Source organism: Hyphopichia burtonii (genome assembly GCF_001661395.1).
Source record: "Hyphopichia burtonii NRRL Y-1933 unplaced genomic scaffold HYPBUscaffold_8, whole genome shotgun sequence".
Lineage (NCBI taxonomy): Eukaryota > Fungi > Ascomycota > Pichiomycetes > Serinales > Debaryomycetaceae > Hyphopichia > Hyphopichia burtonii.
The window spans coordinates 585,429-611,162 of NW_017963735.1; the positions used below are offsets into that span (position 1 = coordinate 585,429).

Consider the following 25,734-nt stretch of genomic DNA (forward strand, 5'->3'; position numbering starts at 1 on the left):
CTTTTCTTCAAATATATACTAGTTTTACGTCATGATGTAGTGAGTTATATTTAATTACACGGATAAATTTAAGCACAGCTTTGCAACTGAAATAAACACCGTGCTTTATGTTTTGCATAACATTATGCACCTTCTAAATATAACTATCTGAGCAGCTTACGAGCCAATGCCGGTCTTAGAACCCTGTAGAAGCCCATAACCACCGGTGATTGAAAAGAAAAAAAAAACGGATATATAAGGAGTTCAGGTTATGAACAAGAACAAAAAATAAACGTACACCGCCATGATTATGATCCTGTAGAAATGAAGGTTGCAATTTTTTTTTGCAACAATTGTATTAGTGATACATAGAATAGAATGAAAAACTCTTTGAAATACATTTAAACAATATTTAAAAGAGTAAAAAAACAAAGAAGATTCCAAATATGAGTCGTAGTAGAAAGAGAGTATTTAGTACAGCGTGGAATAAAAAGACGTTAACAAAAAGAATTAAATTAAGGAGAAACTAAGCAGGTTTCAATCGATTACAATCCACTAAATCGTTGGAGAATATCAAAATGGTGAAACAAGCAAAGAGTGGAACCCAAAGAAGATAAAGAGACAAAATCGAAAAAAAAAATTTTAAAACATTAAAAATCAATCAAGACATAAGGGCATCAAAAAGAATTAAGAAAAGGTTTAGAGAAGGAAAGACTGACGGAATTTAAAATGTGTGAAAGGGAGTCCACAATACTCTTTATTAATATAAATGGCAACGAAAGAAAACAAAAAAACAAAGTTAGGTACTTTTGACAAAAAAAAAAAACAATTTCTTCCTTTTATTAATCATTCTATTTCTTTAATATATAAAAGAACTCCAAAATGTCTTAATAAAAGAGGAAAAACTGTAAAAAAATTAAGAGAGTAAAAACAAAAGAGGTAATAAAAAAAGGGTATTATAAGGAAACGACTCTTGGACTTTAAAGAGATTAGATTAAAGCAAAAACAGCGGCACCAACTAAACCTAAAGCAATACCGTTCTTAGCAGCACCAGCTTCAGAAGAAGAAGAAACTTTCTTAGCAGCGGTTTTAGGAGCAGAATCAGCTTCAGTGTTGGCACTGGAAGAAATGGTAGTTGGAGTATAAGTAGCTTTAGAAGTGAGCTTGGCAGAACTAGTCTTAGGAGAAGTTGAGTTAGAGTATAAGGTTGAGGTATTATAAGAAGCTTTAGTTGAAGGAGCAACTGAAGAGCTTGAAGAGTTAGCAGAAGCAACAGCTAACAAACCTTTGAAACCAGTTAAAGTTGGAGAAGCAGTGGCACTCGCTTCAGAAGCAGAAGAAGCGGCAGCAGCAGCACTGGCAACAGAAGCGGCACTAACCGAAGAAACAGAGGCTGCACTAACGGAGGCTGCACTGGCTGAAGCAGCACTAGCGGAAGCAACACTAGCGGAAGCAACAGAAGCTTCAGAAACAGAGGCTGCAGAGGCTTCAGAAACAGAAGCTTGATGAGCAAGTTTGGCTTGGTAAGAAGCAGAAGCAGCTTCAGCAGAAGCCTCACTGGCAGAAGCAGCTTCAACAGAAGCTTCACTGGCAGAAGCAGCACTGACGGAAGACACAGAAGCAGCACTGACGGAGGCAGCACTGGCACTAGCTTCGGAAACAGAAGCTTGACTTAAGGAAGAAGATTCTTGAGGAGTCAATAAAGTTTTAGTGATAGTGATGGTTGAAGTTGAAGTAGTATCATCATCAGCCAAAACAGAAGAAGCTAAAACAATAAAAGGAATAACGGATTTAAATAACATAACGAACGAATAAGTTAAAAATTAAAGGAAAGACTAGGGTGAGGAAATACTAAGTAAGTTAACTATTAACAGAAGAAGAAGAAAAAGAAGAAGTATCAAGAACTACATGAATTTAAAAGTAAAAATTTTCTGTTGATAATCTACTAAGGGGTATAACCTATAGAAAACAAAAAAATAAAATAAGGAAATTAGAAAACAGAAAATACTCTAGTTGAATAATACAATTGTGTAGTGAAAAAAAAAAATAAAATAAAATAAAAAAAAAAAAATAAAAAAACATCTCAAAGCTACCCAAAGTACATACACAATTTAGTCACCGGTTGTGTCATCAAATGGAATTATCACTTACAAGAACATTACAGAATTTGGTGATTTCCCTACTACTACAATGAAGTTTTTTTTTCGAACAAATAAGCAAAATAAATCAACAATAATCAATAGCCGTTTGTCTGAAGCAGTTATTGTGGTGCATTGCGAGATGCATGGATAGTGCATGGAGCTGCATCGAGTTTATCGTCCCTTTTGGGACGGTTTCCTAACAGAAACAGGCACGTGCAGCGAGCGATGGGTTTGTGTGCAGTCGACATGAGCTGTGTGCCGGAACAGTGGTTTTGAGAAGGAAATGTGGCTTCCTGATTTGGAGAAATGGATTTTGATCGAGGAATCTGCCAACGTAATTCGTGTTCTATTGTAATTGTTTGATAAATACTAGAAAAGGTATTGGCTCAAGTTTAGATTATTCTCGTCTAATCAATGCAAAGGGTGTGAATTTACACGAGCCAATACCTATTGGGTCGTATATTCGAAAAGATTTAAAACTCCAACATTTTCCCACGTTCGGCCAATTTCAGGTATTCGATTAGACGAGTACTGGGTTACATTGAAGAATTGGGTAGAATGATTTGTTGAGAATATTGAAAGTTGGTAAGGGTCTACTCAATTAGCCCTGATTCACCATCAGGGCTACTTCAAAGTATTATGAAATCGTATTAATTTGTATTGAAGATGGGTTTTGAGTTTTTCTAGTCGAGTCGTGTGATTGTTTGCGGTGCACGAATTAAACTAGTTGCGTAAACAATTTGTTGCAAATGACCATCAATGGATACAACAAAGTGAATGTGCAAAGTGCAACAATCTAACACGTCTACGCGTTCCCTACATTGTAGTATGAACATCCTCATGGAATCATGGTTCCTGATATGGAAAGGGGTCTATCCTTTGGGCCTTCTTCTACTCAATTTTGACTGATGTTGCGAAACAAACCCTCGATTGTGGGACGACTACTATAGAAGGTCATTGGAAACTGCTTTTGCAAGAGCTGACATGGCCTATTCATGTAAAACTTTCAACTTCAGCTCCCCAAGAAACAGCAACCTAACTCTATTTCACTTTCCACTTAATTCTATTTCAGGCCCATTCGAGTATTGCTCCTTCTTTATTTGTAAGATGGTATATTGACATTTCTCCAACTCGATTTACACCCGTACATTCTCAACCTCCGTACATTCGTTTGGTGTACCGGTGTTTTATCTTCTTGTCTCTCACACGACACTTTTGATATTTTTCACTTGACCTTTTTTTTTTTTCTTTCTTTTAAATTTTTCACCGTCTTCAAATCCTTAACTTGAATCTGATAGCCAATAACCATGTATAAGTCAACCATACGTAGTTTTTCTACATCCAGACTGTGCTTGAAGGAGATTCCATATGTTTCCAAACCAAGAAACAAGTATAATGCTGAGAGATCAACCTTTAACTTCAAACCTCATCCTACTTTAAACCAAGGACTCATACATAACCCATCACAATCAGCACCTAATTTGAAGAAAACACCTAAGGCTTTCTTGCCGGCCAATGATCCAAGACGCACAATCAACAGTGTCAAACATAAGACATACAGTATCGAAGAATTAAACGATATGCCTTTAATCCATGGTTATAATAAAGAAAAAACTTATGAAATTACACCAGAAATTGTCAAACAAATTATTGAATTAAGAAACGAAGATCCAATTAAATGGACCATATCGACCTTAGCAAAGAAGTTTGAATTACCTAAATATAAAGTTAATGTTATAAGTGGAGTTAGTGAAATGAAACAAAAATATGATTTAAGAAATTTGCAAGAAGAAAAATTGAAATGGCACGATCATAAATTACAAGCAAGATTGGATAGAGTTAAAAGAAATCAATTATCATTAAGAAATGAATATTAGTGTGTATATATTATCTATATAAAAGAATCTGTAAATAAAACGTATTAAATTTTTTTATTTTGTTCAATTTTTAATTCTTCAGTTATTAAATCATCCAAATTTTCTAAATTCGATTGAATATTAATTTTAAAATTTATAATAAATTCAATAATTTTTTGAATTTTATCATGTAAAATTGATTTTTGTTTAAAAATTTCGTGATTTAATTCGTCAAATTCAATTGATAAATTTTGTAAATTATTTTCAATCTCAATAATACCTTGGTTAGTATTAATTTTAATTGATCTCAATTCGCGATCCAATTTTTCAATTTGCAGTGAATAAGCAGTAGTATCGCTAATCATTGTTTCATATATTTCATCATAAGTAATTTTATTGGCATTTAATTTGGCTTCTAAATTTTCAATGGATTCTCGTTGTTCTAATATAGTTTCAGAAATTAGATCTCCTTGTTCTTGTAATTTAATAACGTCATCTTGATCTTGATGGATTTTATTATTCAATTGGGATCTGAATTTTAATAATTCAATTTTTTCATCTTTTAAAGTCTTATTAATAATATCATTTGGTTTGAAAAAAATTGTCAAGAAATTATCATCGCTTAAAATCCCTTCATTTAATTGAATTTCAAAATTGTAGTTAATTGATGGTATTTTGTAAATTGTATTATTATATTGTTTAATGAAATTATCTAAACTTTGATAATTTTTATTTAATTCAATATCTTTTGAATTTAATTTATTTTTCAAATCTTCAAATTTATTTGATAAATTATCAATTAATTTTGATATCTTATCTCTTTCATTATTCAAATTATCAATATCATTAATTGTAAATCCTTTATTTATTAATTTTGATTCAATATCTTTTTTCTCTTCATTAAGTTTTGACAAATCTTCTTCACAATTGTTTATTTCTAATTGAATTTTATTTAATATTTCTGACCATTTTAATTTTCTTGATTCCATTGTTTCTAAATATGCTTGAAATTTAATTAAATCACTTTCTAATGCTTTTGATTTATCTTCGCTCGTTTTCAATTCTTCAATTTTAAAATTTAATTCTTCATATTCTTTTAATAAATCTTGATTATTTGAATTTAAATTATTTATAATATCAATCAATTTTTCATTAGCAATTTTTAAATCGTCATTCATTTGATTAGTTATATTTGACAAATCTTCTTGATTAATATATAACTGATATGCTTTAGTTGTATTTTTAACATAAATCACATCTAATGGATCATCTGGTAACATTAATTCATCATCATTAATATTTAAAAAACTTAAATTAACTTTTACTAACCAATATAACATTCCTAAGATAGCTGGCCAATTGGATCCTCCAACTGCAGTTATTTGGGAACGATTGATACCGTCTAAATATGGATAATTTAACATTTTCAATACATTAGTAACTTCGGTTTGAATTGATTTTGTAAATTTATAATTCGGATCTAATTTCCCATATAAAAATTGAAATATTAATACAAAATCTTTTTGAGTTGGTTGTCTTAGAGTTCTTGTTGTTAAAGTATGATTCATTTCCAATTCAAATCGATTTTTCGATAAAAAATCATATATTTCTTGTTGTATTAATGCTTGATAATTCTTATCTCTTAACGGACGGGGATCTGTTCTATAACCCGACAGTGGTTGCTGTTGTTGCTGTTGTAATTGAACTTGTGATGATGCTTGTTGGGAGGATGGGGCATTTACTGATGATTGGACATTGGCAGATGATTGCAGTGACGGTGGATGGGACTGTTGATGATATATCGAGCTACGTCTTCTCTTATTACCATTAGCAGGGGTAGATAGTAGTATTGATCTTTTGGCAGAACCATTAGAGTTATTTGAATTGACTATTGAATCAAATAGACCGCTCGATCGAAGTGGTCCATTAAGACTTGCTCTTGTTGCTCCTGCCATTGAAAGCCGTTTACTGGTCCTTCGAACCGATGATAATATTGGAGTTTCGCTCATCTCTCGTTGATGCTGAACAAAGACAAACTATTTCCTGGAATACCGATCTGGAATTGCGAGAACTGAAGGAACGCTGCTTTGAGGATCTGTGGGCTCTTTATCAAGTGGGTCTCCTTGGTAATTGTATGAAACAGAAGAGTTGAAGGATTGATCTCTGGCGTCTATTTGTTTTTGTTTTGATACTAGTTTTCCCTCTTTGTGGTGGTGCACGGGTGTGTTTTGCATAATTGGTACGTCCACGTATTTGTTGGTGCTTGGGTGTTTTGTTTTTTTATAAAACGGTTCAAGCACGCCCCTTCGGTGGTGTACGGGTGTGATGCACATATCCGAGGGTGGTGGTGAGGTCGGAATTGACACGCAAAAATCCCTGCGGGAAAAAAGTTCCTCGCATCATCGAAGAAGCAAATTAGAGTGAAATCTTGTGGAACACCTGGAAACAGAAATTACAAAATTACATTAACAAGATTAACTCTAGGGGAATTTCATTCCAGGAGATGGGGGTTCAAGTGGTTGCAATAGGGTCCCTGCGTAAAGTTTGCGTATAGATGGCAGTTTGCGTATACGTATAGATTGTAGTTTGCGTATAGTTGAGATTGTTGAGTCTTTCAGTGCCAGTTGAGCATCCAACATGGACTGGGCAGATAGTTAAACTAGGGTACCATGCATTGCTAGTGGTAACTTAGTATTCTGCAGCGTATATCGAGCGAAAAGTACAAGTGAAAGAGTTTCAATGAATGAAAGGTTGAGAAGGTTACCCTTTAACTTTGAATTTCAACCAAAACAAGCCAAACTGAAAACAAAATGTCTATTTTTTTTTTTTTTTTTTTGGTTTTTTTACTTGTTCGTTCTTTGTTTTTGTTAAGACACATAAATAAACAGAAAATATAAGGGAAACAGAGGAAAAAATTGACCAGCTATACAAGGAGCTACTCAGTTTGACTACTACTTGTTTCAGCTACTTGTTTAAAGTTAATATTGAGAATTTCAACAGTAGGTACGACTTTGTTGGCTTTAATTTGATAAAATTTGATAATTTATAAAACGGTTGATTCTTGTCAGTATTTTATAATAAAGTTGCAGTTAAATAGAAATATGAGTAGTGGTAAACCAACAACACCAATATCTCTGCCCAAACTTCCAAAGGGAGTTAAGTTGAATGCACCAGCAACTCCTCCTTCCAAAACAAGGTCTAAAAGATTACTGGGGACTTATCTTAAAACTCCTGATCAAAATAGTGAATCGGTACCATTTTCACCATCATTGAAACGTTCTAGTAGTGGTTCATTTAAATCCCCTGATTATAAATTAAATACCAATAATAATACTACGACCAACGTCCCATCCCCATATTCATCCAACTTATTGAAAACACCAAGACACACTGGATACGATTCCGATGATGAAGAGCATCCAAAATCAAAATTTCAAAAAACACCTCAATTTTTCAGTCCTGGTAAAAAATTATTTACTAATGATGATAGTAAAGAAGATTTGAATGAAATAAGTTCTAAGATTAAAAACAGATTAAGTTCAGCTTTTGATAAATTACAAAATGATTCAACTACAAAGGAAAGACCTACTTCTTTAACTTTTACTGATTTATCTTTGAATCTTAATAATAATGAACAATCTCCAACTAAAAAATTAAAACCTTCAATGAATGAAAAATGGTCTCCTTCATTGTCGGTTCAAAAGGCTAATTTAAATTTACAAACTCTACAACAAAGTCCCTTACCTAAAAGTTCTCCTACTTTTAGTCAGTATTCTAAATTTGATGGTGCTCGTCAAACTTTATTTCAAGAAGCAACAATTCAACCAAATTCTCAAAGAAATCATCCCGAAGGTTCCTTAAAACAATCTCCTGTATTAGTAAATGATCACGAAGAAAGAATTATCCTACCAAGTCCTGATGAAGAATTAAGTGCTCAAAATGCTTTGTTGGCAGCTTTATCAAGACAACAAAGAAGAAAATCAAAATCTTTTAGTTCAAATTCAAGTCCAAAAAGAAAATCTTTCCAATCTTTGAATGAACCAGCTATAGTGTTACCAACGGTAGCATCTCCAAATACTCCTCCTTCACTGAGTTCAAAAAACCAGCCTTCGGTTAAACTCCCTTCTTTAAATATGGCTTTAAATCCAAAAGAAAATATTTCAACTCCAAAATCAAATAATACTTCTTTGAATAATGAACAGGACGCAGTTCTTTCGTTGATGTCATTATCTTCTCCTCAATCCCTAAATTTTAATAAGAGTCAAGTTAAAAAACAACAAACTCCCTCTTCTTCAAGATCTTCTTCGGTGGCTAGTCCTCAATTACCTCCTACGTTACCTCCTATAACCGGTTTAATTCATGGTGCTACTAGAAGAACTACTCAAGTTATTGATGATAATGATGCTACCGATATAGAAGAAGATGAAGGTACTGATGACGATCATGATTCTACAATTTGATGATTGAATGGAATGCCTTATGAACATTAATGAAATTACGAATATACTGACTACGAATATACTGACAATTACGAATGTATTGATAGAAATATAGAATTTTTTTTTTTTTTTTTTGTTTTTTAGTTTTACTGTAAAGCATCTTCAAATTTCTTAGACCTTGCAATCTTAGATAACCTGATACTCTCCTTAACTGGGTTAGTAGTTTCGAACATTTTTTCAATTTCTTCCAAGGTTAAAGCACTAGTTTCCACAAAGAAGAAATAAACAATCAGCAATTGAAATAAATCCCAAAATACAAAGAATACATAGTACCAGTACTTGATATTCTCCATTGCAACTGGTGCAGAATATAAATTGACAAATGATGCAACGTTTGAGATTAAAAAGTAGAGCACCATACCTCTTACTCTCATATCATTCGACATAACTTCAGAAGGATAAATTGGTTGGATTGAAGTGAATGCAAAGGCAAAGAATACCGTACTGAAAATATAAATAAATGCAATTCCTGCTGCTGCTGCTTGTTTGTTATCAGAGTCTTGTTGGAAGAATTTGGAACTTACTGCCAAACCAACAAAACAAATTATAAATCCAATATGAGCATAGATTAATATCACTCTTCTTGGAATCTTATCTCTTAATAACCCACCACAAACTGCAAATATAAGACATAGGATGTTATTAATACCAGTTAATAATAAACGAGTGGTTGCATTTTCAATCCCCATTTGTAAAAATAATGTGGTTATATAATAAGTAATAACTTGATTCCCACTAAATTGATTAAACCATGACCAACATAAAACAATAAAAGACTTCTTACGATTAGCTTTTGTATTAATGAAAACTCTGAAATCCAAATAATCTTTTGGTTTTAAAAATCCGTTAACTGCAAAAGATCTTTCAATTTGTTGAAATTCTGCTTGAACCACTGGATGATTTGCATCTCCATTAGCATGATACTTAACAATGATTTCTCTTGCCTTTTCTTTATTACCTTTGGCGTATAACCAACGAGGACTTTCTGGAAATGTCCAAACGAAAAGAAGAACAATACCTGGACATAAAAGTTGTAACCAAAGAGCAATTTTGAAAGAATTTGGAGTACCTTTATAATGAATTGAAGTACCGTACATACACCAAGTAGCAATGATTGAACCCAAATAATAACAAGTATTTAAAACCCCAATTAAAAACCCCAAATCAGGTGGAATCATCTCAACCATATATACCGGAGCTGCCAGTAAGGTAATTGTTGAAAAAAATGAAACAAAAAATCTTCCAGCGATAAATAAATTATGATTGGCACTAACTGACATGAGTATAGTAAATATAACTATTCCAATAAGCCCGACAATCATTGTCTTTACTCTACCAATGGAATCACTCAACCAAAGAAACCCGACCGAGCAAATGGCCCCAGCCGAGTAAATGGAAAACACCAACCCCGTGCCATCAGCACTCCCCGATAAATCATAATAATCTTGATATTCATCCAATGTATTGATACTGGTCATCAAACTACCATCAAACCCGTTCATTGTTGAACTTAGAAACAAACAAAAACATATCAAATATATGTGGAATCTTGTTTTCGTCCATTTACTAATGGGATGGGTTCGAACTATATGTTTCAAAGAAATTTCTGGCTCATCAGTATCCAATGGAGCCAAGATTGGTAAACCATGTTCATCAGTAGCATCTTCCTTATGTTCGATTTCGTGTTTAGCAGTTTTTTCAGGTAGTTCCTGAAGTGAAGCTTCTTTAACCGAAGATGAAGAGCTCATTATTAAATCTGAATAAATTAAACCGAAATAAAATAAAGATTAAACGAATGAAGATAAACTTTGAAAGTAAAATATCTGAACCTCCAGACTATTTATATTCTGATCTCAACAAAGTTCTCCACAACCCCATATTCTCCATTCCAAACAATATGGATATACCCAAAGATTACGACTTTATACGAAGTAGGAGCGGAGGGGTTGCCCAAAAAGGATCTCGTCCCTGAAATCTGGGGAAGTCCCTATACGCTATTGGGGTGCACGCCGTGTGTCGCCAAAATGCGGGGCACGCAATTTGTAAGTGCGCTGTTCTGAAAAGGGCAACTTGTCCGTTTGCCATAGTAAATCCAAGGGATAACTAGGGCGATGGTGGGGGACACCATCATTTCTTTTATAGCTTTTGGTTAAGGATGACAGTGATTAAGAACTGGTGGTACCGCAGACAAGGACACCCTGAGTGGAAGAAGGCAAGGGATGATACTCACGGAAATCAGATTCATTTAGATCTAATCAAGAATGGGGAGATTCCTGATCCTTTTGTAGATGATAATGAAAAAAAGGTCCAATGGGTTGGCAAAGTGGATTGGGAGTATAAGACCGACTTGGGTGCTTCTGCCAGGGACCGGACGGTAGTGTTTGAAGGTTTGGACACGTTTGGGGAGGTTTACGTTGATGGTGAATTGAAATTGGTGACTGATAATATGTTTGTTGAGTATCGATTAGCGATTCCTTCAACCCCAATTGAATTGAAGATTATTTTCCGGAATGCATTGCACGAATCCCGAAAGCTCGAGCAGAAGCATGGGGGGTTTTATTGTTCCAATGGGGAATCAAGTAGGGTCCATGTCCGAAAAGCCCAGTACCACTATGGCTGGGACTGGGGCCCGTTGCTATTGACTTGTGGGCCTTGGAGACCAGTCAGAGTAGAGGAGGATCTGGTGGAGTTGGCTAATTTGAAGATTGATTATCATTTTGAAGCGGGCCAAGTTGAGTTGAAGTTTGAAGCTGACATATTGAATAGTGACGATTTCGAGATGGTTTTCCGGGATACAAAGGTGCAAGTCATTGTGAATGATGGTGATACTAGCTATGAGTGCATTACGGCTGTTGAGCAATCCGGGGTCAATGCAGTGGGCACGATCTATATTGAAAATCCAAAGTTATGGTGGCCAATTAACCATGGGGATCAATTTTTGTATGACGTGCAAGCTAATTTGATTGAGAACAATCGGATGATCAGTCAATGCAAGAGGAAATTAGGCATTAGAAAGACCCAATTGGTTCAAACTAAGTTGGAAAAGGGCAAGACGTTTTATTTTGAAATCAATGATACACCAATATTCATCAATGGATGCAATTGGATCCCCAGTCACTCTTTCCATAGTGATACTACCAAGGCACACTATGAAGAGTGGATTAAATTGATAAAAAATGCCAATTTCAATCTTATTAGGGTATGGGGTGGAGGTATTTGGGAACCAGATTGGTTTTATGAATTATGCGATTATCATGGTATATTAATTTGGCACGATTTCATGTTTGCTTGTGCAATGTATCCTGCTTATGATTCCTTTTTGAATAACGTTAAGCTTGAAGTAAAACAACAATTGACCAGATTAAAAAAATTCACCAGTATTATAATATACGCCGGTAATAATGAGGATTACCAAATTGCAGAACAATTAGGTAAAGTGAAGTTTCCAGCTCAAATCATTTATGAAAAAATCTTACCCCGGATGGTGGATGAGATTATTGGTGATAAAGTTGCTTATCATTGGGGGTGTCCATATAGTCCAAGTGACGGTGAGTATATTCCAACTAGCGATCCTACAGTTGGTGATATTCATCAATGGAATGTTTGGCATGGAACTCAAGAAAAATACCAGGATTGGGATAAGCTAATTGGAAGATTTATTCTGGAATTTGGAATGTTGGCGTTTGCCAATCATCAAACATTACAAAGATATATTACTAAATTACAATACCCACAACTGCAGATGATGGATCTTCATAATAAAGCCGTTGGTTTTGAAAGAAGATTAGCATTGTATGTAATGGAAAATGTCAAGGTTGACGCAATGGATTTAAAAAACTGGATTTATTTAACCCAATTGATTCAAAGTGAATGTTTGTCAATGGCATATAGATATTGGAAAAGAAAATGGCAAAATCATGAATGTGGTGGGGGTATTGTTTGGCAAATCAATGATTGTTACCCAGTGAATTCGTGGAGTATTGTCGATTTTGCCAAACGTCCCAAATTAGCATATTATTCGATTAAAAGAGAATGTCAGCCAATTATAGGCGGGTTGAAAAGAGATTCTAGTAAAATCAATCAAGATTATGACGAGCCAGATGATTTATCTGAACAACTTCCATTGCATGATTTCACTCCTAGATTGTATGAGATTGATGCATGGATTGGTAATTTCACCCAACTGACTAGAATAATTGAGTATCGAATTGATATTTATAACAAGTTCACATTAAGAAAAAGCTTCAAAAATGAAGTTCTCGTCAATGCTAATACCACGAAAGAGTTTCTAAATAATTATAAATTACAAGACTGGAATGATTTGGTGGTGCTAACCATCTTTGAAAATGGAGTTCAAATTCACCAGACCAGTGATTGGCCTCAGCCATTAAAGTACATTGAATGGCCAACCACCCATATTGCTTCAAGAGTCAAACAAGTTGGTCCAAAAAAATACGAAATGACATTAACTACAGATCAACCAGTGAAAGGAGTGATGATTCAAATACAAGACTCATCCCATCAAATCACTGATAACGGATTTGATCTTTTCCCTTATCAAAGTCATCAGGTTATTGTTTATGACAATAGACCCTTTACATATGACATTAAATATCTTAAATAGTGGCAGCCAATTACTGCCGATTTAAACGTAATGCAATAAAGTTGCAGCCAATAATTGCTGAGTAGTAAGTAATCCTTGTGACGAAATGCCGATACCGGAGTCTCGTTTTTATACCGGTTTAGGAATGAAAGTGAGGTCGTGCGCTTTTGCACCATCATTCGAAAAAGAAAGAAAAAAAAAAAAAAAAAAAAAAAAAAGAGAGATATAACAACGCTTAGTAATTTTATAAAAATTTTATCGTATCATTATATAAACCAGCCAAGTCAAGTTCTAATTTTCTTTCAATAAGATATATTACAAGGATGAATTTGTTGATACTATTCCACCCTACGGTGGTGACTGACGAACAGGCGGTCAAGACACACAAAGAAGAGATTCAAAAGCAGTACGCTGATGCAACAATAAGTCAGCATATAATTGATCGAGTAGCTAGTGAAGTAGTTACATTAGAGAAAGAAGCATACGACCGAATTGTGTATGTTAATCCAAATGAAGGCGAAGAGAACCGAGCCATACCGGGATCAACCATGAAGAAGTTATTTGAAGCATTAAAGATGGATGGGAAGATAAGCGGAGATTTACCAAAAACCCAAGATTTAGATGTTATAATGAGTGGATTCATAATTGAAGAAGGAATATGGGTCAAACCCAGACCAGCGGAAAGTGTTAGTATTCCATTAAAGAAGAAAGCTGGTGGAGATCAAGTTAAGAAATTACCAATTTTCAAAAAATTGGCCCCACAATCAGCAACCCCAAATATCGGATTAACTGACACTTCAGCATCCAATAGTGACAATGAAGAAAGTCCCTCGATGAAAAGGAAACTAGCAGAAACAAAATTAACCTACTTTAGTGATTCTGAGCTTGAATCAGGAGAAGACGAAGATGAAGAAGACGAAATTGATGAAAATGAATTGATTACCGAACTGAAGGACTCCAATTTGATAATACCCAAGAAATGCGAATTACCAAACGGGAAGAAAAGAAGAAAGGCATGCAAAGATTGTACTTGTGGATTAAAAGAACAAGAAGATGCCGAAGAATTAAAACAAAGATCATTACAGGATAATATCTTAGGTAAAATGGCACAACTGGCTACGTTAGAAGCAATGAAGATCGAAGAAAAATTAAAGAAGCAAATTAAATTTAACGAAGAAGAACTAGCAGAAATTGACTTTACCGTTGAAGGCAAGACCGGTGGATGTGGTTCGTGTGCTTTGGGTGATGCCTTCAGATGTGACGGGTGTCCGTTCTTGGGATTGCCCCCATTCAAGCCGGGAGAAGTGGTTACTATTGACAGTTTCGGAGAAGATATCTAACGTGGTACGATTATTTATTTATATATTTATTAAAAGTTTATCATTGTATTTTCGTACCTCCGTACCGCACGCTAGCTTTTTGTTTGTTCTTTTTTGTCCCTGACAAAACACCCTTACCGCAGAGATAATCTACCCGCCAAAGCGACAAAGCTGCAAAACATCCGCTAAACAACGCAAACTGTGATTTTTCTCCTGAATTTGTCAGTTGCGTTTTGCGGTAAAAGTTGCGCAGTCAGAAGGAGCTTTTGCAGTTTGTGCTGGCTTGCGGGTTTGCGCTGGGGTTTTGCAGGTTACCCTTAGACGAATTCGCAGTAAGAATTTCAGGTTGGTCAACCGAGGTACATGGCAGATAAATTGATGCAAATACGGACATAGACCAAATAGATCAATAGACAGCTATTGTGAAAACATCTTATAATGAAGACTGTAGGTTTATTGTATTACAACGACGGGGACTTTGTACTTTGTATATTACAACGATGGAGACTTTGTATATTACAACGATGGAGACTTTGTATATTACAACGATGGAGACTTTGTATATTACAACAATGTTCGATTGAAAGGAAAAGACACAGGATTACTATACACTCACTAAAAAATACAATATAAAACAGACTTCAAGAGACAAACGGTAAAAGAAAAAAGTAATTATAAACTATTGTTGAACCTGTTGAGGCATGTTAAAGACATCGAAACCATAAGAACCGTTAGAAACCGGATTAGGTAAAGAATTGAATCTTTGATTGTGTTGAGCTTGAGGAGGTGGAGCTTGTTGAGCTTGTTGTTGGTGGTCATAACTAATTGGTGCAAAAGGAGGTTGAGGTAAGAAATCTTGATTTGGAGGTTGATTAAATTGAACTGGAGCGTTAGTTGATAATGGACTCAATTTTTCATGTTGAGGTTGTTGTTGTTGTGGTTGAGGAGGTTGTTGTTGAGGTTGACCTTGATGATCAAATTGGAAATTTGATTGAGCAAATGGATTCAGTTGAATAACAAATTGGGACATTCCTTGAGGAATTTGGAAATTTCCTTGCGGTATAGATTGATTATTTGAATGACCGTTAGTACCAACGGCAGCAGCGGCAGCAGCTGCTGCTGCCACAGCAGCTTGTTGTTGTTGTTGTTGTTGTTGCTGTTGTTGTTGTTGTTGTTGCATTTGTAAATATTGTTGATAATGATCTTGTTGTAATTGAATCATTTGTTGGTTATGTAATTGGGCTTGTTGTTGTTTTAAAATTTTAGAACGACAAGCTGGACAACCTTTATTTTTACCATTTCTTCTTGGAGTATATCTATAACCAGGATATTTTTTTGCATGATTCTTTTTTTCTTCTTCAGCCAAATTATTCCAATGTTCTTTTTCATCCAGTGATAAAGATCTCCAACGTCTACCTAATTCTCTAGAAACTTCGGGGTTAGTTCTAATAACACTTCCTTCATCTAAAACGGATTGATGATATTTTTGTCTAAAAAGAATAAAAGCATTTCTTGGTCTTGGAATACGATTAGCGTTATTTTTACAAGTACATTTTTCATTGGATGCACTGGTTATGTAATTACTTGAACCCCCACTAAAACTTGAAGCAGGAGTAGTATTAACACTTGAAGGTTGCAGACCACCATTTTGACTAAATAAATCTGGAGATGGTTGAGTTTGGTAATTGGAATTATAAACATTAGCGTTAACCATTGAAGGACTAACTTGACCATCTTGATGTGGTTGAGTTTGTTGAGTTTGTTGTTGATGATTCATTGGTGGCATTATTTGAGCTAAAGATGGTAAAGTATGTTTTGAATGAACATCTTCCACTGGCATATTATGATTTGAATAGTAAACTGCTGTTGACATGATTTAATCTTCTTTTTATCAGTTAATCAAAGAAACAAAAATACAATTGGATGAATTAAATTGTGACTGGCACAAGTAGAGTAGAATGAAGAAGTAAAGAAAGACAAGATGAATAGAATAAAGAAAAGATTAAAGATTAATAAAAAAAAAAAAATAAAAGAACAATTTAAACAAAAGTAACCGTAAAAAAGTAGATTTATAGTTGATTTTATACAACAAGAGAAAGTATTCTTCAATAAAAATAATTAATTAAAATAATGTGTCTATTTTCAAAAGTGATATTAACTAAATTAAAAAAAAATATACATAGTAATCAAAAAAAAAAAAAAAAAAAAAAAAAAAAAAATTTATGGTTTGTAATTATCAAACTAGTTTTCCTTTTTTTTTTTTTTTTTTCTTTTAATTTTATTTTATTGTATTGCCTATTGTTTTTCTTATTTTTTTACGCATTCCAAGTGATCTGCAATGCACAACTAACCTGTAAAATATCGCTGCATGCGGCGGGTTGTGACCCCTGGTGGCGTACATGCAAAGGTGTCCCTACCGTTTCCAGGTGCACTGACCCATTAGATAAACCGTATCTGTTGGCAACACCAACTAGTTGAAGCCTGTATTTACCTGTACCTACTGTTGTGCCTACTGTTGTACCCAGCTTGATTCTTGCATCAATTTTCTTCTTCCCTTTCCTTTCCTTTTTTTTGCACTGGTAGGTGTGCTCATCCTGGTGCAGCCGCCGGCGCACGCAAGATCACTCTGTCACCAGTCGCACACCACGGTTTAGATAAAGCTGTAAAGAGGCTATAGCAAAGCATATGCACCGACCGGGCGCGTGCGCGGGCTCACAGCGGATGTGGGGGCCACTACCAGCAGCTGATAACGGAATTACCACTGCAGATACCGGATTCACCTAGAGATTTGGGAATGTTCAGAGTTGAAGAGAGTAAAAGGGCACCAATCCAATGCTTATTCCCTTGATGCTACAACAAGACTCGGTTGACGAGACTACCATTGAATTTCAATTGATGAAATACGGTAGCCATGAGGATCAAGACTATCTTTCGAAGGTGAAAAAGCTACTAGGATCCATTCGCTTAAAGTTACATTAATTTTTCTCTAAGCTCGTCAAAAAAATACTTGAGGAGTAGTTAAGAAAAAGTACCGATGATTTTTTTTTTTTTTTTTTTTTTTTTTTTTTTTTCTTTGGTGCTCTCTCACTGTTTTTCTGCCTTTTGGAGCAGAGACCACAGTATAAACAGGCAGGTCAAAAAAAAGTTTATTAGCAAGATCCTTTTATTTTTTGAACAAAACAAAAATCTCAAAGAGGGCGTGCATGTGCTTGATGGTTGTTTTTAACCAAATAAGAACATAAGCTCTTTTTTTGGTATTGTGTATATGTGGCACAAACCCCCAATTCACGTCATCATTTGATGATTGTTTGAATTGCAGGTTATGTGCGATTTCTGCCACTCTTCGTTTTTACATTTTTTCCTTAAGTTCTTGTGCAATTATTTTTTGGGTTGAGGAAGTGGGTTTTTCTTTGTTTTTTTTTGCAGGTTGCGCCCCCACGTTCTAACCAGCCAAATTTGTAACCGTTTAGTAAATAATCTATTCGCTTATCGTTGTAAAAATTATTTGTTGTCTTTTCATTTGTTTGTTCTCAATAAACTTACATCATCAAGTTATAGCCGTGGTACATGGCATACCTAGCATATACCTAGTTTAATACATGGCGTAGTACCTTAGTCCATGAGCTGAATATTTTAAAGGCACATCAAAATTATCCCATCGTCTAGGGGGAGGAAGAGAAGACCAATAAAAAATATAACTTTAAAAAAGGCTAAACCAAAAACATCAAAAAAAAAAAAAAAAAAAATCTCAACAAACCTTAAATGTTAACTGGTATCATCGAGTTCTCAGGACAAAAGATCGTCTAATTATGAGCAATTGAAAACAAAAAACCCTTTATTGTATATAGTAGATTCCGCCTTGTATTTTCCCTTTTAGCTTTAACTATAGGGGACCCTAGTATCTTACAATAGATCTAGTACGAAGTGCTACAATAAAGAATCACCAGCCAACAAAGGCAATCAAAAAATAAAGTAAACTAAGTATAATTAAACTTAATCAATTAGACTCGATAATTTAATCAAGCCATTAGAGAAGATATCACCACTTTCAAACCTGGTCGTCGTGTGGAACGGCGGACTTAACCTTGCAGTTTCGAATGGGAGAAAGGGGGTCGTGGCCCAGAGAGAAGTGAAAGAAAGGGAGAGACTGGAGTAGGGAAAAGTTGATGTTTTCCTATCGGAATTCGTTAACTGAATTTAGATTAACACGATTGTGCTCTCCATTTACTGTTTTGGTGATTGGGTGAGCAATCTTACTTAACTTGCAATCGCTGATGTAGGTTGTGCGGTTTATCTTTCTGATTTTTTTTACTTTAATTTTTTTTATTTTTTTTTTTTTTTTCCTTATTTTTTTTTTTTTTTTTTTCTTTATTTTTTTGTTCTTTTAGTTTTGCTTAAATTTTCCCAATATTATATTAATCTACGGTCTTTGTTATTTTTATTGTCTTTGCTGCTAACTTTCCCGTACAAAGTCTTTGTCCTAATCTGCAAAATTGTTTTTTGCTTTTAAAAATCGATTTCTCATCGCTTGGCAAAGGGTTTGGTGATTGTTATGATAATTGTTTGATGATTGTTTGATGATTGGGTGATTGTTTAGTGGAACATTCATTAAATCACAAGACCGCTACGCGTACTTACTTACCTTTTGATTAGGATCCATCGCTACATTCTCAATTGGGTTTATATCGCTCTGAATAAGGAAATATTGGTCCGTCACGTGCACCACGGGGGTTTTCTGGTGACGATGTATCAATCTCCCGGAGGCATTGGCCTGCCCCAACTAGACGATGGGAGATGAATTTTCTGAGAGGCACGGAGTCGTTGGGGGATCCTCGGTCGGCCTCGGTAGTAAACAAACCGGGAGCCATCAAACCGGTACTAATGCCAGGAGAGTGGTCTTCGCAATTAAAATTTCATCAGTGAAATCGGTTTTATTTTCCATCTTTCCCTGGAGTATGAATTTTGTGATACCTTTTTCTCTTTTGCTAATTTGTGATATCTCCTCTTCAATTGACGATTATCTGTCAAAATCTCTTGCATTACTTGTTTTGTCATACTTTTCAATAATTTAGGTGGTGTTTGTCCCTTTTTCTTATTTTCCTAATGTTGCATAGGTTGATTTGCGTTTCGTTTCTTATCTGTTATAAAGTAGTAGATGTACATTTTGTCGAATAAAAATTCCTAGTACAAAAAATATCTTCCTAATTGGTTGGTAGGTTGCTTTATTTCGGTGATTGTTTTGTATTTTTATTTTGTTTAAATCATCTCCATTACATTATCTATTGTGTTTGTTAAACATTATTATTTTTCCTCTTTAGTTAATGATTTTAAACGGATCCGCGTATTCGAGATTTACAAGGGTTCTAACAATCACTATTCTTTAACAAAATATCGAAGGTTTCCCTGATGGCTTAATCTTTGGTCTGTGACAATTAAACTATTCACAATCATTAGCTTTTGAGTTCGCTTATTTGATGTTGGAGTAAAACACGACCGACTCAATACTGAGTATTGTAAGCCAGTATTGCACCCGATAATGTAAGACAAGTTTATTGCAGCCAGTACGGTAATACAAGATTATTGCAGCCAGTACGGTAATACAAGATTATTGCAGCCAGTACGGTAATACAAGATTATTGCAGCCAGGACTGTGACAGTCAATATTGCAACCACACTCAGTATCCAGAATGCTATATGTGCGTTGTATGCCTCGATATTTAATTGTAAACGTATTTTTCAAAATTTTCTCAAAAATCACAAACTGTTGCTTCCTCAGAAATAATTTAGATAAGCTCACCAGCAACAATCTCTACCGGTAGCTCTTTAATGTGACTTCTATAAGTCTGACTATACTTAGCCATAGTTTGAACGGTAGAAAGGTCATCAGGAGTATCAATATAGTAGATGGTGAGAAACTAACTTTCTTTAATAAACTTTTCCAGGCGTTGTAGATGACGTCGAATAACGGTCCCAGGCGTTGTAGATGACGTCGACAAACGCAATCAAGTAAACAACCCGCACAGGTAAATCAAGAGGTGAGGATTTGCAGCCAGTTTAAATACTGGCTAGTACTCACATGAGATCTAGTTTCTTGATGAAAATTAGGCATTGATTACCGAGATAACCCCCCGGCATATCAAGGGCAAAGCTAAAGTCAAACTATCTCTTACCGGTTCCAGACAATGCCTTGGAAGACCAAACCTCAAGTCAGGATAAGCATAGTGGTCATGCTATGATCAAAACGGAATCGCCTTATCTACTTTTATATCTACTAGTATGGTCATCCACTGGTGCTGTTGTTGGTACTATTACTGTTACTGTTACTGTTACTGATACTGGTACTGATACTGATACTGGTACTGATACTGATACTGGAACTGTGGTACTGTTACTGGTACTGCTATCTGTTATCTCCACGGATACCAATATACGGGTGATATATCAGGGTAAATCTTGTATTTGCAACTCAAACAAGGAACAGACAGAAAGTATGTGAACTCGTATGTACGGGTGCTGTTTGGGGGCACCTCCGTGCACCTGTCGACTCCAAGTTTTTTCATTAACAAGGGAAAATCGCTGGCACTAAACACCTTCAATAACCAAGCCAATATGGATAAAGACATGGAAATTGAATCGTTTCCTTATCCGGTCACTGTGAATAGACAAGATTTCCAAAATGAACTAATCGACCAATTTGACGTTGACCAATTTCTATTTAAAAATCATCGATTCACCAGTATTGATAGTTTAATTAAAGATTTGACAAATTTATTGAATGAACTAAACACAGAATTATTAAACTTGGTTAACGAAAACTATAACGAATTCATAAATTTGGGTAAATCAATAGATGGAAGCTTGGACCTTATAAATTTTTTGAAAATTGATTTGAAAAATTTTAATAACGATTTAGTAAACTTTAACGAAAATTTATCCAATTCAAGAAATTTAGTTGAAAATTGTTTAAATGAAAAGAAACACTTACAGGTATTGAAAATCAAAATTAAATTATTACTATTACTCAATGATCAAATCAATAATTTTGAAAATTTATTGAAAATAGATGATGAAAATAAGTTAAATAACTTAACGTCTCTATACTTATCAATCAATATGCTTTCGACCTATCTAAATAACTCCAACTCGCTAGAGAAAAGCTTGATGAATAAATTGGTATCAATCAAATTCGAATTCAAATCTTATCTTGATAATTTATCTTCTAAATTAATCTCAAATAAAAATAATGACTTGTTATTACAAATCTTAAACATTTATAAGATCATTGACCACCAGTCGGATTTTTTGAGCATAATACGGAAAAACTAATAAATAATATTATCATCTGCCATTGTAGTGTTATTTTGACTGCAATTTACAGTTCTGCAACAATCAAAAATTGACTCATTTCCGGCCCTTTTGGCTCAACAGTGACAAGTACAAAGTCTAACCCAGTTCTTCCAATACACTTCTTCAACACGCTCCAACCACATCCCTCCAACTGCTCCAGCTAGCTGTATTCTGTATTTGCAGCTTTCCACTAATAATCTAAAAACAATCACGTGACCAACATACACATACACCCGTGCACCAAATAACAATGCCCACATTTACGCGCGAGTAACCGCACGCCACGGGTAATTACCAGCACCAACCACGAGCCAAAGAATTTCTGTTACTACTAATTTTCTCTCACTTTCGCAGGAACCCCAGGCTTTTGTATGGGAATTGCTAACAAAACCAAAAAAAAGACATCAAAAATTGAAAAAAATTTAGTGATTAGAGCTATCAACTACCTCCGAGGACAATAATATATACAGGGGACTACTTCGGAGAAGCAGTAACTTTCATTTTTCTTTCTTTTGCATTAATAATATATCAAACATGGGATTAGGAGACGATTTATTTATTGGAAGACACGAATGGAAAAATATTGATAAAAATCAATTACCCAAAGATATTCCAGAAGTTGATGAAGTTGGTGCTACTTCTGCACCTTTATTATCAGCATCTTACTTCATTGGTGCTAAATGTAAACCTTATAATGATGATTTTATGTTATGTAAAGATGAAAAAAATGGTGGTACTCTTGAATGTTTAAAAGAAGGTAGAAGAGTTACTAGATGTGCAATCAGTGTTTTAAAAGATATAAATAAATATTGTTTTGATGAATTTAAATTACATTATGAATGTTTAGAACAAGAAAATCATAGATTGGGTAATTGCAGAAGTTCCGAAAAATTATTAAATAAATGTGTTTTCAATAATTTAAAATTAGAAAAGAAAATCCCTGGTGTTGAAAATCAAATTCATTTAAATGAAAATCCAATTTATACTGGGTTTGGTAAAGATAAATCAAATGTTCAAGAATTCTTAAAATCAAAACCTGATTCAAGTGAATCAAGTTAATTGCATTTCAATCATGTACTCTATTCTAGAAAAAATTATATACTTAACTTATCTGGTAACTCATCTGGTAACTCATCTGGTAGGTTATCTATGATTCTTCATAATTGTGAATACAATTTTATTTAATTTATTTAATTTATTCCTTGTTATATACTTAAATCCCCTTGATCTAAATCTTTATGCTGAATCGCCTGTAGTTCCGTGTCTTTTATTGTTATTCATATAAACAGCTACCGGCTCTTTGCCTAAGCAGATATCTGAAAACACCATACCGTAGGTTTACCCATAGATTAGCTTAATCTAATTGCATCCATCGCCAACGAAAACACCCATACACCAGGCAAAAATTTGAAAGTTGAAAAAAAAAAAAAAATTGAAAACAACTTTGTTAACATCATCGTCACTACACCAGATCCATTTACATCTATCAATTGAATACCATGTTCGGCGCATCCTCTAACAACAGTGGTGGTAGCGGGATGTTTGGCTCCAATACTTCCAATAACACCTCGGGTGGTGGGTTGTTTGGTGCTGCTAAACCAGCTGCTTCATCAGGAACTGGATTCAGTTTTGGATCAAACTCAAACCAACCAAGTACTGGTTTTGGCGCTTCAAATACCAACACAAATACCCAAAGTGGAGGTGGATTATTTGGTGGATCGAATACTCCAGCTTCTAATACCACTGGAGGTGGACTTTTTGGATCAAAACCTGCTGCTCCATCAGGTGGACTCTTTGGATCAAATAACAGTACCACGAATACTTCTTCCACTGGAGGTGGGCTCTTTGGCTCTAAACCAGCTGCTTCTGGTGGATTGTTTGGCAGTTCTAACACAAACAATACTAGCAATACAAATACTAACACTAGTGGTGGATTATTCGGTTCTAATACTTCCAATACTTCAGGTACCACTGGTGGTGGATTATTCGGTTCTGGTAATACTACTAATACATCAGGTAATACTGGTGGGTTGTTTGGATCAGGTAACGCCTCTAATCCATCAGGTAATACTGGAGGTGGATTATTTGGATCTAATCAACAACAACAACAACAACAACAACAACAACAACCACAACAACCACAACCACAACAACCACAACCAAGTGGTGGGCTATTTGGTCAAAATACAACCAATAACTCTCAGCCTTCATTTGGCTGGTCATCCCAACAAAATAACAAACCTGCTTTGGGTGCAGCCAATACATCCAATGCAACAAACAATAATATATCACTCCCATTTAATTCCAATAACTCTACCACTTCTAACGTTAATACTTACACTCCAGCCATTAATGACCAATTACTTAAAATCAAGGAGCAATGGGATCCAAATTCTCCTAAATGTGCATTAAAAACTCATTTATATAATAAATTCAATGATCAAGAAATTAACATGCTTCTCAGCCAACAGAGACCAGCCAATGAATCATCAGAAGATTGGGATGCTGCAATGTCAAATAGACCGACTCCTCAACATTATCCAATCAAAATCACTTCATTTACTGAAGTTGCCCAAAGGGTTGAAGTTCAGTTAAATCATGTGGCCAAATCTAGAATCTTATTAAATACAATCAATGATAGACAATCTGCATTATCTTCAAAACATGATCTTGATAACACTACAAGAATATTAAAAGCTAAAGCCAAGCATACTAAATTATCAAGAAGATTATTAAGATTAGCCACTATTTTGGCTATTTTAAGACTTAAAGGATATCCATTATTACCTGAAGAAGAAGAAATTTCAAGACAATTTGATTTATTAAATGATAAGTTAAATGATCCAAATGCTTCTTTAGGTAAACTCAATGATGTTTTCGCAAGATTAGCAATATTAAAAGAACGTAGTGAAGAATTAGCTAACCAATTCGATTCTTCTGTTAATACTATGAATGGTGGATTAAATCAAAGTTCCAATGATATCTCAAATGGTGAAGCTGGCAAAGATCATGTTGAAGAAAAATCTAATGATGAATTGGTTAATAAATTGACTAAATTATTATTAAAACAACAACAGGGTTTGAATTACTTGAATGAAGTTTTACAAAAAGATTTTGATGAAGTGAAAAAAATATCACCTGATAAATAGATTTGTACTTTTATGTAAATTAGATGAACTTTTAATAAACTTAGTCGATACTTTATTTCGGTCTCCTTTTATGTATTGAAGCATTATTTAAGTTCTGTGTTAATGCCTTCACTTCTTTATATCCAACTCGAATATCAATTCTATCAATCTTATGGAATTTTTGGAAGTTATGTCTCAAACTAGTCATGACATTTTGAACATCTTCTTCCGTACTTATACTCGCAAAAGGTGATTCAACACTAGAAGCACTGATTTCAAACTTTTTATCATATTTCAAACCTGATTTTTTCAAGGAGTATTTAAAAGGCGCCACGTATTCACCTTTGAAAAACCTTTCATCATTTTCAATATATGAATACCTGGGTAGAGCACATATATTTCGTAGTCTATTTACTAAAGTATTCTGCTGCTCTAGTATTTCTGGTACATTGGCTTTACCATTTTGACTACTCAATTCTTCCGTAAATGGATCCAACTGACTCGGTTCATTTTTTGGATTGTATATCAAGTTAACACTGTTACTATACAAGTTTAATCTAGGGTGGCCCTTTTCAATATTAAAAAATTCTAATGTCCCTGAACAAAGTCCCCGGAAACAATCGTAAACGTAATCAGCTTCTTTGGCTGAGGATGGAGAGGGATTAAGCCTTAATCTTACCACGACATGATTTCTGAAATATTTTGCGGTGTTTGGAAGAGCCATTGGTATATAGCTTGTCTTCTTTGAAGAAGGTTTGTTTGAAAAACTCGATTTGTAGTAATAAAATTGGTGATGTGCTCGAACAAAAAAAAAAAAAGAATACTTATAGACTGCAAAGATCAAACTGTTTAATCAGCAGCA

The 25,734-nt window shown here is 34.5% G+C and overlaps 16 protein-coding genes across 16 annotated transcripts; 7 read left to right on the plus strand and 9 right to left on the minus strand.

Moving 5' to 3' along the window:
* Positions 1-762: 762 nt before the first annotated feature.
* PGA34 (Pga34p) lies at positions 763-1,845 on the minus strand (the record flags this gene model as incomplete). The annotated part of the gene is made up of 1 exon (XM_020221897.1): positions 763-1,845. A coding segment is annotated over exon 1 (808 nt), but the record flags the coding sequence as incomplete, so codon positions are not given.
* Positions 1,846-2,655: 810 nt separating this feature from the next.
* Positions 2,656-2,987, minus strand: HYPBUDRAFT_154107 (uncharacterized protein). The gene has a single exon (XM_020221898.1). It carries the CDS (start codon positions 2,960-2,962, stop codon positions 2,804-2,806), a length of 159 nt encoding a protein of 52 aa, XP_020074379.1. The 5' UTR covers positions 2,963-2,987; the 3' UTR covers positions 2,656-2,803.
* A 41-nt stretch (positions 2,988-3,028) lies between these two features.
* HYPBUDRAFT_163544 (mitochondrial 54S ribosomal protein mL58) lies at positions 3,029-3,997 on the plus strand (the record flags this gene model as incomplete). Its single annotated transcript, XM_020222624.1, has 2 exons — positions 3,029-3,052; positions 3,479-3,997. 2 exons carry the CDS (start codon positions 3,029-3,031, stop codon positions 3,995-3,997), a joined length of 543 nt encoding a protein of 180 aa, XP_020074380.1.
* Positions 3,998-4,041: 44 nt separating this feature from the next.
* Positions 4,042-6,122, minus strand: HYPBUDRAFT_244194 (kinetochore-associated Ndc80 complex subunit; the record flags this gene model as incomplete). Its single annotated transcript, XM_020223328.1, has 1 exon — positions 4,042-6,122. The coding sequence occupies exon 1, from the start codon at positions 5,983-5,985 to the stop codon at positions 4,042-4,044; it is 1,944 nt and encodes a 647-aa protein (XP_020074381.1). The 5' UTR covers positions 5,986-6,122.
* Positions 6,123-6,425: 303 nt separating this feature from the next.
* HYPBUDRAFT_154108 (uncharacterized protein) lies at positions 6,426-6,738 on the minus strand. Its single transcript, XM_020221899.1, has one exon. It carries the CDS (start codon positions 6,613-6,615, stop codon positions 6,457-6,459), a length of 159 nt encoding a protein of 52 aa, XP_020074382.1. The 5' UTR covers positions 6,616-6,738; the 3' UTR covers positions 6,426-6,456.
* A 145-nt stretch (positions 6,739-6,883) lies between these two features.
* On the plus strand, positions 6,884-8,499 carry HYPBUDRAFT_244199 (uncharacterized protein). Its single transcript, XM_020223329.1, has one exon. It carries the CDS (start codon positions 7,078-7,080, stop codon positions 8,434-8,436), a length of 1,359 nt encoding a protein of 452 aa, XP_020074383.1. The 5' UTR covers positions 6,884-7,077; the 3' UTR covers positions 8,437-8,499.
* Positions 8,500-8,561: 62 nt separating this feature from the next.
* On the minus strand, positions 8,562-10,223 carry HXT2.m (putative lactose permease; the record flags this gene model as incomplete). The annotated part of the gene is made up of 1 exon (XM_020219040.1): positions 8,562-10,223. The coding sequence occupies one exon, from the start codon at positions 10,221-10,223 to the stop codon at positions 8,562-8,564; it is 1,662 nt and encodes a 553-aa protein (XP_020074384.1).
* Positions 10,224-10,346: 123 nt separating this feature from the next.
* On the plus strand, positions 10,347-13,146 carry BMN1 (glycoside hydrolase family 2 protein). Its single transcript, XM_020221900.1, has one exon. It carries the CDS (start codon positions 10,631-10,633, stop codon positions 13,097-13,099), a length of 2,469 nt encoding a protein of 822 aa, XP_020074385.1. The 5' UTR covers positions 10,347-10,630; the 3' UTR covers positions 13,100-13,146.
* Positions 13,147-13,401: 255 nt separating this feature from the next.
* DRE2 (electron carrier) lies at positions 13,402-14,418 on the plus strand (the record flags this gene model as incomplete). The annotated part of the gene is made up of 1 exon (XM_020222405.1): positions 13,402-14,418. One exon carries the CDS (start codon positions 13,402-13,404, stop codon positions 14,416-14,418), a length of 1,017 nt encoding a protein of 338 aa, XP_020074386.1.
* A 658-nt stretch (positions 14,419-15,076) lies between these two features.
* Positions 15,077-16,111, minus strand: RFG1 (HMG domain-containing transcriptional repressor; the record flags this gene model as incomplete). Its single annotated transcript, XM_020222406.1, has 1 exon — positions 15,077-16,111. One exon carries the CDS (start codon positions 16,109-16,111, stop codon positions 15,077-15,079), a length of 1,035 nt encoding a protein of 344 aa, XP_020074387.1.
* A 2,706-nt stretch (positions 16,112-18,817) lies between these two features.
* On the minus strand, positions 18,818-19,516 carry HYPBUDRAFT_154110 (uncharacterized protein). Its single transcript, XM_020221901.1, has one exon. The coding sequence runs from the start codon at positions 19,263-19,265 to the stop codon at positions 19,068-19,070; it is 198 nt and encodes a 65-aa protein (XP_020074388.1). The 5' UTR covers positions 19,266-19,516; the 3' UTR covers positions 18,818-19,067.
* A 1,502-nt stretch (positions 19,517-21,018) lies between these two features.
* Positions 21,019-21,723, plus strand: HYPBUDRAFT_114228 (Golgi transport complex subunit; the record flags this gene model as incomplete). Its single annotated transcript, XM_020219031.1, has 1 exon — positions 21,019-21,723. The coding sequence occupies one exon, from the start codon at positions 21,019-21,021 to the stop codon at positions 21,721-21,723; it is 705 nt and encodes a 234-aa protein (XP_020074389.1).
* A 48-nt stretch (positions 21,724-21,771) lies between these two features.
* HYPBUDRAFT_232708 (uncharacterized protein) lies at positions 21,772-22,141 on the minus strand. The gene has a single exon (XM_020223152.1). The coding sequence runs from the start codon at positions 22,002-22,004 to the stop codon at positions 21,819-21,821; it is 186 nt and encodes a 61-aa protein (XP_020074390.1). The 5' UTR covers positions 22,005-22,141; the 3' UTR covers positions 21,772-21,818.
* Positions 22,142-23,023, plus strand: HYPBUDRAFT_232709 (uncharacterized protein). Its single transcript, XM_020223153.1, has one exon. It carries the CDS (start codon positions 22,279-22,281, stop codon positions 22,801-22,803), a length of 525 nt encoding a protein of 174 aa, XP_020074391.1. The 5' UTR covers positions 22,142-22,278; the 3' UTR covers positions 22,804-23,023.
* Positions 23,024-23,525: 502 nt separating this feature from the next.
* Positions 23,526-24,878, plus strand: HYPBUDRAFT_93887 (FG-nucleoporin; the record flags this gene model as incomplete). Its single annotated transcript, XM_020223916.1, has 1 exon — positions 23,526-24,878. A coding segment is annotated over one exon (1,353 nt), but the record flags the coding sequence as incomplete, so codon positions are not given.
* A 136-nt stretch (positions 24,879-25,014) lies between these two features.
* On the minus strand, positions 25,015-25,604 carry HYPBUDRAFT_129694 (uncharacterized protein; the record flags this gene model as incomplete). The annotated part of the gene is made up of 1 exon (XM_020219411.1): positions 25,015-25,604. A coding segment is annotated over exon 1 (582 nt), but the record flags the coding sequence as incomplete, so codon positions are not given.
* Between the last annotated feature and the right edge of the window lie 130 nt (positions 25,605-25,734).